At 43.3% G+C, this 12,686-nt stretch overlaps 1 protein-coding gene across 1 annotated transcript; it reads left to right on the top strand.

The window, feature by feature from the left end:
- The first annotated feature begins 133 nt into the window (after window positions 1–133).
- Window positions 134–1,245, top strand: DNAJB8 (DnaJ heat shock protein family (Hsp40) member B8). Its single transcript, XM_001366786.3, has one exon. The coding sequence runs from the start codon at window positions 421–423 to the stop codon at window positions 1,123–1,125; it is 705 nt and encodes a 234-aa protein (XP_001366823.1). The 5' UTR covers window positions 134–420; the 3' UTR covers window positions 1,126–1,245.
- Window positions 1,246–12,686: the final 11,441 nt, after the last annotated feature.

Genomic DNA, 12,686 nt, shown 5'->3' with positions numbered 1-12,686 from the left:
ACTAGGAGGGTTCGATTCTCTCACCCAATGGGGCAGGAGTTTGCAAAGGGAGAGCACCCACCAACCCTCGCCACTGATTGGTTGGGATCCATTGATGTCATAATCTTCCCCCTAACTCCCAGCGGAGAGGCACCCCTGGAGTTTCTAGGGCTCTCAGCTGCCAAAGTGGTGGTGGCCTTCCCCTCCCCCATCCCCCTCCATACCGAAGTCCCCTTTACACATCCTTCTTTAGCAGGTACTATGAAAAGGTAAATACTTAGAAAACTGAGGGGGGGATAAGTAGAAATCGAGAGGATCTCTGGGATTGGGGGTACCAGCAGATTTATCTGACTGTTTGGGCTGCCTTCGTTGTTGACATCTCCCCAACCCCACATCTGAGTCCCAAGCCTCTCAAGTTTTGGCCCCTTACCCGCTTTTCGGATGGTAAACTACTATGAGGTGCTCGGCGTTCAGTCGAGCGCCTCTCAGGAGGACATAAAGAAGGCCTACCGTAAGCTTGCCCTACGCTGGCACCCGGACAAGAACCCAGACAATAAGGACGAAGCAGAAAAAAAATTCAAGCAGGTGTCCGAGGCCTATGAGGTTCTCTCCGACTCCAAGAAGAGGTCAATGTATGACAGGTCAGGGTCAGAAGGCTGGAGGGGTGGCACCGGCGGGGCAGGTCCCACGTATAACAGCCCCTTCAGCTCTGGCTATACCTTCCGTAATCCCGAAGACATCTTTAAGGAGTTTTTTGGTGGTATGGATCCATTCTCTTTTGACTTCTGGGACAACCCTTTCAGCAGTGACCGGGATCGAGACAGCGGCAGAGGCCGGGGTTTGCGCGGAGCCTTTTCTGCTGGCTTCGGTGAATTCCCCGCTTTCATGGAGGCCTTCTCCTCCTTTGACTCTCTAGGCCATGGAGGCAGGGCCACCTTTTCCTCCACGTCCTTTGGGGGTTCAGGTTCAGGTAGCTCTGGCTACAAGTCGGTGATGTCGTCCACGGAGATGGTCAATGGGCGGAAGGTCACCACCAAGCGGATTGTGGAGAATGGACAGGAACGAGTAGAGGTTGAGGAGGACGGGCAGCTGAAGTCAGTGATCATCAATGGGAAGGAACAGCTCAAATGGGTGGACAACAAGTGAGAACCAGCATTTCCCCTGTCTGCCCTTTCCCTGCAGGGAATCCTGGCCAGTCACAAATGGGGTGTTGGCTTGGTGTCCCCAAGTGTAGGCTAATAAATGCCACAAGTGAGTTCATGGAAATGCTGGGGCTCAAGCTTTGTGAAGCAACTTTTAGGGAGGGAAAGGGATGCTGGAATTTATTTAATTTTTTTGTGATTTGAAATTTTTTATTTAATTAATTAATTTAGAATATTTTTCCATGGTTACATGATTCATGTTCTTTCCCTCCCCATCTCACCCCCCTGCCCGTAGCTAATGAGCAATTCCACTGGTTTTTACATGTGTCATTGATCAAGACCTATTTTCATATTATTGATATTTGCACTAGGGTGATCCTTTAGAGTCTATATCCCCAATCATATCTCTATCAAACCATGTGATCAAGCAGTTGTTTTTGTTCTGTTTCTTTTTTTTTTAAACCCTTACCTTCTGTCTTGGAGTCAATACTGTGTATTGGCTCCAAGGCAGAAGAGTGGTAAGGGTTAGGCAATGGGGGTCAAGTGACTTGCCCAGGGTCACACAGCTGGGAAGTGTCTGAGGATAGATTTGAACCTAGGACCTCCCATCTCTAGGTTTGGCTCTCAATCCACTGAGCTACCCAGCTGCCCCCTTTCTTCTGTGTTTCTACTCTCATTGTTCTTTCTCTGGATGTGGATGGCGTTCTTTCTCCTAAACCCCTCAAAACTGTCTTGATTATTGCATTGCTGTTAGTAGAGAAGTCCATTACATTTGATTGTACCACAGTGTATCAGTCTCTGTGTATAAGGTTCTCCTGGTTCTGCTCCTTTCATTCTGGAGGTCATTCCAGTTCAAATGGAATTCTTCCAGTTCATTATTCCTTTGGGTATAATAGTATTCCATCACCATCAGACATCACAATTTGTTCAGTCATTCCCCAATTGAAGGGCATCCCCTCATTTTCCAATTTTTGCTACCACAAAGAGCACAGCCATGAATATTCTTGAACAAGTTTTTTTCTTATTATTTCTTTGGGGTACAAACCCAGCAGTGGTATGACTGGATCTAAGGGCAGACAGTCTTTTAGTGCCCTTTGGGTATAGTTCCAAATTGCTCTCCAGAATGGTTGGATCAATTCACAACTCCACCAGCAATGCATTAATGTCCCAACTTTTCCACATCCCCTCCAACATTTATTACTTTCCTTTGCTGTCATATTGGCCAATCTGCTAGGTGTGAGGTGGTACCTCAGAATTGTTTTGATTTGCATTTCTCTGATTATAAGAGATTTAGAACACTTTTTCATGTGCTTATTGATAGTTTTGATTTCTTTATCTGAAAATTGCCTATTAATGTTCCTTGCCCATTTATCAATTGGGGAATGGCTTGTTTTTTTTTTTTTGTACAATTGAGTTAGCTCTATAAATTTGAGTAATTAGACCTTTGTCAGAGGTTTTTGTTATAAAGATTTTTTCCCCAATTTGTTACTTCCCTTTTAATTTAGATTGCATTGGTTTTGTTTGTACAAAACTTTTTTAATTTAATGTAATCAAAATTATTTATTTTATGTTTTGTAATATTTTGTAACTCTTGATGGGTCTTAAAATCTTTCCTTTCCTATAGATCTGACAGGTAAACTATTCTATATTCACCTAATTTACTTATTGTTTCTTTATATTTAAGTCATTCACCCATTCTGAATTTATCTTGGTGTAGGGTGTGAGATGCTGATCTAAACCTAATCTTTCCCATACTGGCTTCCAATTTTCCCAGAAGTTTTTGTCAAATAGTGGATTTTTGTTCCAAAATCTGGGATGCTGGAATTTAGAGGTGGAGTGGGGGGACAGGTAAGAGGGTCTTGTTTGGAAGAGGGACCATGAACTGAATGCTGTTCTCCTAGTATGGTCCTTTCTTCTCTCTTCCCAGATCACTCCAGAATCCCTCATTTGGAAGCACTGGGGGTAGGTGATGGGAGAGGCAGTTAGAGAGCAGGCCCAAGATGTTTGAGGTCAACAGGAGTGGGTAGGAAAAGAGAATGGGGGAGATATCATAAGGAAAATAAGGGGGACACATAGGAATCTGATACTGACTTTATCAGCTGCCCTTGGCTTTGGTCCTTAGTCCAAATCTCCCACTAGGGAATGGGGGTGAAAGTGGGGTGATGGGCAGGGCTTATCCAGACCCCTGACCCTATGGCTAATGTGCCTCTTGGACCTTTGCTATTTGATTGTGAACCCCTGGGGCCCTTATTAGAGACTGTGTGTAGTGACAAGTTCATGTGAAAGACGTCGAGGTTTTTTAGTGGACTGTAAACTCAAGATGATGAGCCAACTGTGTGATATGGCTGCCAAGAATCTGATTAGAAGGCTAGTGTGCTGACCTAGGGAAGAAACAGTCCCACTGTTCTCTGCACTGAGTGCTCATAGCACATCTGGAGCACTGTGTTTAGCTGTGGGCGCCATACTTTGAGTGGACAAATTGGAAAGCTGCCAGAGATGGAGTAGTGAGGGGGCTCTGGGCATCATGCCATGTACAGATCTGTTGAAGGAGCTGGGCATGCCCAGCCTGAAGATGAGAAGACCAGTGTGTAGAACACAAAGACCATGATAACTATCTTCAATTATTTGAAGGGCTATCAAAAATAACAGCCTTATTCTGGGGAATGAGGGGTGGGGAGCTCAGAGCACAGAAATAGGTCCAATGAGGGAAGTTCCAGGGAGACAGATTTTGGCCTCAGTATAAGAAAGAACTTTCTAATAATGAAAGCTGTTCAAGAATGGAAAAGGCCATCTTGGGAGGTAGTGAGGAGTTCTCTATCACTGAAGTTCTTTGGGCAAAGGCTGGATGATTCCAGTAGGAATGTTGTAAAGAGAATTGCTCATGCTTCAGGGAGGACTGTTGATTCTATAAGTAGGACCTCTGATGGAAACCTTGACTAGTGGAAAGAACCCTGATTTTGGAGTTGAGTCTTAGCTTCAAATTCTGACTCTACTACTCCATATTTGTGTGACCTTAGACAAGTTGTTCCTTCTGAGGCCCCAGTTTCCTCAGCTATGAAATGGGGGTTAGATTATATGATTTCCAGGGCCCTTTCCAGATCCAAATCCTATCATCCTAGTCTTTCCCACTCTAAGATTCTATGAGAGAAACGGGTTTGGGCATGGGGAGATGGGACAGGAGAAAAGAAGAGAAGGACACAAGGGGTTGGGTCTCAATACACAATAGATGTGTCGATGGTGGGAGGACCATGGTGATGGCATTGAGAAATAAGGAAGTAAAAAGATAAGGTCTAATCTGTGCCCTATAAGGACTCCAGAAATGCCAAAGTTTGAGAAGGTCCAAAGGAAAGGCTCTTTAAGAGTAATGGGAAAGGAGCAACTAGGTTGTCCAGTGGTTAGAGAGCCAGGCCCAGAGATGGGAGATCCTGGGTTCAAATCTGACCTCAGACACTTCCTAGCTATGTGACCCTGGGCAAGTCACTTAACCCCCATTGCCTTGCCTTTACCACTCTTCTGCCTTGAGAACCAATACAGTACTGATTCTAAGATGGAAGGGAAAGGTTAAAAAAAAAGGATAATGAGGAAATAAGGAAGTTAGGACATCATTGAACTCTCCTCTGACTGGCCTTATCAATTAGATGAAGAGGAAGGGAAGACAATTATTTATGAAGTTCCTATAGCACTCTGTGCCACTGTGTATCAGGCACTGTATTTTAAGCAATTTATAATATAATCTCTCATTTGATCCTCACAGCATCCCTAGGATGTAGGTGCTATTATGACCCCCATTTTACCATACAGCCAGACAAAGGTTCACATAGCTAGGGAAATATCTAAGGCTGGATTTAAACCCAGGATCTCCCTATACCCAGTCTGTTCTGAGTTGCTTGCTGTAGAGGAGACAGAAAGCACAAGATAGTGCTTGACCTCAGCAGTTTCTGGCCTAGCTGAGGAGAAAAGATATACACCTACAAGTGGAACAAGCCCTGGGTCTGGAATCAGAGGATCTGGGGTAGAACCCCCGCTTTGCTACTCTGTGTGGTCTTGGGTACGTCACACTTTCTTTCTCTGTATATCAGAAAAAAGATTGGACTAGAGTGACCTCTGAGGTCCCTTCCAGAGCAGAATTGCTGATCCTTTGTTTAGCAGCAAGAGCTCTAGGTTTGGAGCCCTGAGAAGCATTCATCCTTAACCCCTCTCAGCCTTGACTTCCTCTTCTGAAAGGAGCACAATGAGCTGTGATGCTTACGAGTGTTGTTGAGACAGTACTCTGCAAACCTAAAAAGCATCAGAGAAATGTAAGAATGATGATGTAAAGATACCTAAATTCAAAGCAAGGTAGGCTCATTGTCCAGTAAAGGATGCAGTCAGTAAATTCTCTTCTTCTTTCTTTTTTAAACCCTTTACCTTCCATCTTAGAATCAATACTCTGCATTGGTTACAAGGCAGAAGAGTGGCTAGGCAATAGAGGTTAAGTGACTTGCCCAGGGTCACACAGCTAGGAAGTGTCTGAGACCAGTTTTGAACCTGTCTCTAGGCTTGGCTTTCAATCTACTGTGTGTGTAAATTCTTAAATTCATTGGAGGAGGGAGAGTTCACTGTGGTCAGTAGGAATCAGGGAGGCTCCCTGGAGGATGTGGTTCTCTTGTTGGGACCTCATGAAAGGGAAGAAGTGAGAGAACTGGATATTGGAGTGTAAGAACATTTTTGAGAATGTAGAATGGCAAATGTTGAGGCTCAAAAGCAGGAAAAGTGAGTAGTAGAGGGATCTATTTGGGGAGTGACAGGAGTTACAACAGGAAAGGTTAATGGAGGCTGGTTAAACAAGAGCTTTGAATGCCAGGCTAAGACATTTAGACTTTAGCCCGTAAGACACTGAATGTTTCAGAGCAAGGGAGTGTAATCCTTTGGCTGGGGTGATCAGAGGGATTGTTATGAAAAGGGGAAACCACTGTAGTCCTTTCCTAGGATCTGTAGGGTTCAGCCAAGAAGAAAGCAAGCTTTCTTATGCCTTGTTGTTCAGAGCAATATGACTCCAACCATACAGGAACTCAGGCTTTTGAAAACTAGAAGGGACCTAAGATATGATTGGTTACCCTCTTCTCGTTTGGTGAAGTAGGACAACTGAGTCCCATAGAGATGAAATGACTTGGTTAAAGCACACAGTCATATGTGAAGTCCAAGGAAGATCTGGCTCCAAATTCATTTGCACTGTACCATGTTCCCTAAGTGAAATCTCCTTGGCATTTTTGAGGGTACAGTTTTAGGGAAGCAGCAAAGGGATTTTCAAGCCCTCAACAATTCACTCAGGTTGTAAAAGTCTTATTCCTGTATCAAATGTATGACAGTTTAGATCAACTCTCAACCATCTAGGGAGCCAGAGGGGGATTGGAATTCATACACTTAGAGTTGGAAGGAAATACTGCAGAGATCACGAACATCTAAAGTTTTCATTTAAAAAATAAATGTTTTTCATTTAATAGGCATTCATTTTCTCTCTTTCCTACACCCTACCACCACTGAAAAACAAACTGAAACAAACCAAAACCCCCCTGAAAGCACAGAAGGGCTTTTTATTTGTTAAATGAGGAAACTGGAGTCTAGAGAAGTCAATGACTTGGCTAGTGTCATATAGAAAATAAGTAGCAGAACCAAGAGATCTCTGACTTGGAACCTAGAGCTTTCTAGGATACCAAAGTGCTTTTGGCTATCCTTCTTGCTGTCTCAGAGGGGAGACTTTGACTAGAGAGGTGACAATGATGGTGCCTTAAACTTTACTGATCAAATTGGCTTCTCAGGACTAGTCCATGGCATTCTCCATCTTTCAACCAATAATCATTTATCAAGCACCTACTATGTGTAAAGCACTGTGCTAGGTGCTGGAAGAGGGTACAGATATAAAGATCAAATATTCCCTGCCCTCAAGGAGCTTGCAATCTACTGAGATGAAAGTTTTTGTAACCAAGGATTTCTCTATCACTAATATCAAGATGTTTCTGTTCCTTCAGCTGGGATTTATCCTTGACTTCCTTGAACCCTGAGCATGCTAAGGGGTCTGGGGTTCAGCCATCTGGTATACCCAGTCCTCCTCCTGACCTTGCCTCAGTATCTTGGTGGCAGAGTACCATTTATTCCTTTGTCCCATTTTTTTTTCCTGCCATGGAAGCCTACAATACCTAAAAGGGTGTTTTCTGGAGCTTACTGAAAAAAGGAAGCAGAGTAGATATGAAATACCAAGCACTTGTTTTCAGGTAATCAAAAGTGTTTCTAGAAGGCTCTATCCTAGCTTTCTACCCTTTTAGGATGGATGGAGCTTAAACTTCTAGGAAAACAGCCTCTCCAAGATATCCCCTCTATGCCTGGGTCCATGACAAGAAAGGCTAAGTGATTCTGGACTCTCCATTTGAGAACTACTCACATGGGCACTAAGCAGCAGTCTCAGTTGGTCAGCTTACAATCCTAGATCTCTTCTCAACAAATCAGGAAAACTCCTGGTGGTCACTGAGTTTTTGGTAGTCTGTGGATCACTAAACAACTGTTTCTTACCTGGGGAGGAGGAAGAATAGGGAAAGCTTTCATAAAATGTATTTCATATGCATTCCATAAAATATATTTTCCCTTAGAAAAGAACATTTAACTCAACCCATTTTGCATTCGGAGTTCATAAGAAACCACTGCTTTCATTACAAAACTGGTGGGGTTGTCTCCTGGCCCTGGACTTCTACATATTGTGCTCTCACACATACATACATGCATACATACATACACAAATATGTATATATATATATATATACATATATATATATAATCTTAGTGATGGTAAACCTATGGCACAGGTGCTAAAGATGGCATACAGAATGCTCTCTGTGGGCATTTAGCCACCCTCCCTCCCCATCTCCCTTCCCCAGAGTTTACTAGAAAGGCAGAAGGACCCAGGCAGAGCTGCTCCCCTCCCCTTTCCACTGTACCTGAGGACATTTTTTTCACATTCCCTGCCCCTCTATCCAGCAGACCAATGAGAGCACACAGGGGGTAAGGTGGGTGGCTCATAGGCAGCAGAGCTGGAGGGGAACGGAGCACTCCCCATCCCCTCTCTAAAGGTGCTGAGGACATTCCTCACTTCATACAGCCCTCTGCCCAGCAGCCTAATGGGAGCTCTTTCTCTCTCCCCTCGGTGGGGGAAGAAGGGGCAAGGCATACCCAGCATGTGGTGGTGGGAAGGTACATGGCATTCCATTTCTAAAACGTTCGCCATCACTGCTATATATCATTGCAGGCTGTTGGAAACTGACCTACTTGTTGAGCTCATTTGTTGTTTAGTCATTTTCAGTTGTGTCCAATTCTTTGTGACCCCATTTGAGGTTTTCTTGTCAAAGATAATGGAGTCATTAGCCATTTCCTTCTCAAGTTCATTTTAACAGATGAGGAATCAAGGCAAACAGGGTTTAGTGACTTGCTCAGGTTCACATAGCTAGTAAGTGTCTGAGGTCATATTTGGAACTCATGAAGATTTTAAGCCTAGTGGTCTATCCACTGGCCACCTAGCTGCTCTCTTTTAAGTTCATAGAGTGGTTTAAAAATAATGATATAATTTCTTGTCATATCATTTCCAAATGTATTCTTCCCATTCATCTCTCCTACCCAGAGAACCATCTTTTCTAACAAATAATAAAAAAAAAAAGACAAAGGGTGGTGGGAGCTCTCCTTTTTTTATACTTGAGGAACTGATGTTTATTGAGGTAAAGGGACTGGCACAAAGTCCTGGGAAATCAGGATTTGAACCCAGACCTCCTGATTCCAGGCCTAATGGGCTTTCCACTATACTATGCTGTTCTCTAAAGCTCACTCGCTCAAAGTTCAATTTCAGCTCCACAGTCTGGTGCCTCTCCATGTTCCCTGGCTTCTCTCATATCACTCTTCTCCACACTGGGCTCTCCCCAAGCTGGAATTCATGTCCCTCCTATCCTTGTACACACACTGACCTTTTCCTACGTACATGCCTTTGTCCATGCTGTTCCTTTTTACAATGCCATCCATTCCCCTCCTTGCCCTTCTTTGCAATCTTGTCCATCCTTTAAAATCTGATTCAAATGTCCCTCTTTTTTAATGTTAAAAAACCACTTTTCAATATTTTATTTTTCCCAATTATATATAAAAACAATTTTAGCACTTTTCTAAAAGTTGAGTCCCAAATTCTCTCCCTCCCTTTCTTCCCTTCTTCTTGAGATAGTAAGCAATCTGACAAAAGTTATGCATGCGATGATATCATGCGGAACATATTTCCATATTTCAAAGGAATGCCTCCTCTTCCAAAAAAGCCTTTTCTTAGCCCTTTAGTCAGAAATATTTCCTCTGCTTAGACCTGATAGCACTCATTTTTTTCTTTTTTAAACTCTTACTTTCCATCTTTGAATCAATGCTATGTACTGGTTTCAAGGTAGAAGAGAGGAAAGAGCTGGGCAATGGGAGTTAAGTGACTTACCCAGGGTCATACAGCTTGGAAGTGTCTGATGCTAGATTTGAACCCAGGATCTTCTATCTCTAGACCTGGCTCTCAGTCCTCTAAGCCATCGCTGCCCCCTTATCCTTCATTTCTACTTCTCCATGTATTATTCTGGAGTGTGTTAGAAGTACAAGAAATATTAAAATAAAAGCTTGCATTTACATAACTTTTTAAGGTTTGCAAAATGCTTTTCATTTGTTTTCTCATTTGATTCTCACTGCAATTTTCCATATGAGAAAACTTGGGCTGAAAGAAATTGACACACAGTGAGATGGGATTTGAACTCTGGTCTTCCCAGTTGTGCTCTATCTTTTATTTATTTTATTTTATTTTCTAAGCCTCTACCTTCTGTCTTAGAATCAACATTATGTAGTGGTTCCAAGGCAGAGGAGTGGTAAGGGCTAGGCAGGACCTCCCATTTCTAGATCTGGCTCTCAATCCACTAAGCTACCCAGCTGACCCTCCACTCTATCTTTTAGGAACACTACTGGTAGTACAGTTCAGCCTTTGCTGGTGATTCCCACGTAGGATCATAGAATCAGAACTGAAAAGGTCCTCAAAAGTCATCTAGTCCAACCTCCTCCTTTTACAGGTGGGGAAACTGAGGTTAAGTGGCAGTGCATATAAGAGGGAGAATGAGAACTCAGCCCTCTGACTCTAGAGACAGAGCTTTCCACTCTTTCCTCACCAAGATAATGAATGGGCCTAACCAAGGGTTGAAAGAGTTACTTGTATAAATGTCATAGCCACCTATCAGACTATGAGCATCCTAATCAGAGCCAGAGTAGATCTAATCTTTTATCTCTGCAACCATGCCTACCTCTGTTCTCTACACACAGTAGGTGTTTAATACGTCTTTGTTAAGCGAATGCAAGAATGAATTCTGGTGTTATGAATTCCTTGAAGGAAAGAATTGTGGGTGAGGTGGAAGGGACATCAGAGTTCAGGGACCTGTGTTTGAATCATGACCCTGTTGTTTATCAGTTAAGCAACCTTGACCAAATCCAATGGCTTCTTCTGCCTTCAGTTTTTACCCCTATACAATGGGCAATGATACCTGACTGGACTCACAGGACTGTTGTGGGGAGAACTGATGGACTGTCAATATTTTGAAAAGTTATCCTCAGAAGATAGAAGGTAAAGGTTAAAAAAAAGCTATCGACTTGCTAGGGGTGGTTATAATTATCCACATGGCATCACCAGTGGCCACCACAAGCCCTAGAAGAGGGGGCCCCAGAAAAGACTTACTGATTGATGGATGCCAACTTTATCATTTGGAGAACTGAGGAAAACCCAGGTTAGCATCTGGGGGCGTGTATCCAGGAAAGCAGAGCAGGAGCCCCAGAAAGCAAGGCTGGGAGAAGATAAGAAGCAAAGGGATCTTAGACAAGGAACTGGACTTCATGCCTGACTATCTCATTTTACAAATGAGAAAACTGAGGTCCATGAAAGTTAAATGACTTTCTAAGGTCGCAGGGTAATAAATGACAGAATTAAGATTTGAACTCAGATCTTCTGACTCCAAAATCAGTGTTCTTTCTACCTTTCATGCTTACCTTAATCTGATAGAGAACAGTGCGGCTAAGTGGCATAATAGATAGAGCAGGAAGACCTGAGTTCAAATCCTGCCTCAAATACTCATTAGCTATGTGACATTGAGCAAGTCATTGAACTTCTGTTTGCCTCAGTTTCCTCCTCTGTAAAGTGGGGATAATATTAGCACCTGCCTTGCAGGATTGTTGTGAGGATCAAAGGAGTATTACTATTACATTTTACAATGACAAATTATAAAATTACAAATTCCATTGAAGTGTCCCCATCCTCCAGTATCAAACAGAGCTGGGTTAAAATGGTGGTTGGGAAGTGAGTATTGGGCATTACAAGATCTTCCTAATGATTGACTGGGTTTTCAGGCCATTACAAATCCTGCCATGTATCAGGTGCCTTGATAGGCTGGGAGCAAAGGGCTGGACAAGGTGGGTTTCATGGGGAACCAGCTTAAAATCTCTGTCTAGAGCTATGGACCAGCCAGGGTGGGCTCCAAGGGGAAGGCCAACAACTGAAGGCTGCTCTTAAAGCTGTTGCTGGGAGCTCACAGGGAGGGAGTGGAAACCTGCCAGAGCTCTAGGAGCTGGGAATTAACTTTATAAAAGCCTAAATCACAACATTAACCACCTGACCTCTGTCCTCCACCGACCTGCTAATTTTAGCAATTACAGAGGCTACCCGAGTGGCTGAGTCAAGTGGGGACTGTTTAGCACTAATGACATCTGCTTGGGGAAATCCAATTATGTCTAACTGTCCTGGGGCCCATACCTGCTCTCTTCTGGCACCATCTAACAGGACTGGAGTCATCGGCTTCTGGCCTGGGAGATGGAACTGGGCAGAGGCAGCTGGAGTCCATCCAATACTCTCTACAAGTTCCTTTTCTTTCCTTGGCTCCTAACTGGAAAGGCAGTATGGTCCAGTGGGAAGATCCCCAGATTTGGGGTCTGGAGTATCAGGTTCAAATTCTAGCTATGTGACCATGGGCAAGACAGTCCCTCTTTCTAAGCTTCAGAATCTAATTGTACTTAAGATCTCAGCTTCAGATGTGGAAGGGACCTCAGAGGCTCAAAGACTTAGACGCCTTCTAGTCTAATTTCTTAATTTTATGGAAAAAACTGAGACCCATTGAATGGCCAAAATCCCAGAGGAATTGAGTGGAAAAGCTAAGACTGCACAGAATGAAGACAGCACGAGGTTATTATTCTCCTTTCTCTGCTGGATTTGATTGGCCTTCCAACCCCAGAACCACCAAGGGACAGTTTAGGGCAGGTTAGGATGACATTAGGGAACCACAGACTGTCAGCTCTTCCTAAAACCTGTGATTTATAATACCTAATATTGTGTTCAGTTCTTGTTCATTCAAAATATAAGACTTCATTGTTTGTTTTTGTAACTTATATCCCTCCCTGTTTCTCCCCAGACCACCATTCTTTATAACAGAATTTTTTTTTTAAACCCTTACCTTCCGTCTTGGAGTCAATACTGTGTATTGGCTCCAAGGCAGAAGAGTGGTA

Source organism: Monodelphis domestica, chromosome 7 (assembly GCF_027887165.1).
Source record: "Monodelphis domestica isolate mMonDom1 chromosome 7, mMonDom1.pri, whole genome shotgun sequence".
Taxonomy (NCBI): domain Eukaryota; kingdom Metazoa; phylum Chordata; class Mammalia; order Didelphimorphia; family Didelphidae; genus Monodelphis; species Monodelphis domestica.
Note: the sequence above shows the minus strand (reverse complement) of the source record. Positions and strands in the feature narration are given on the sequence as shown.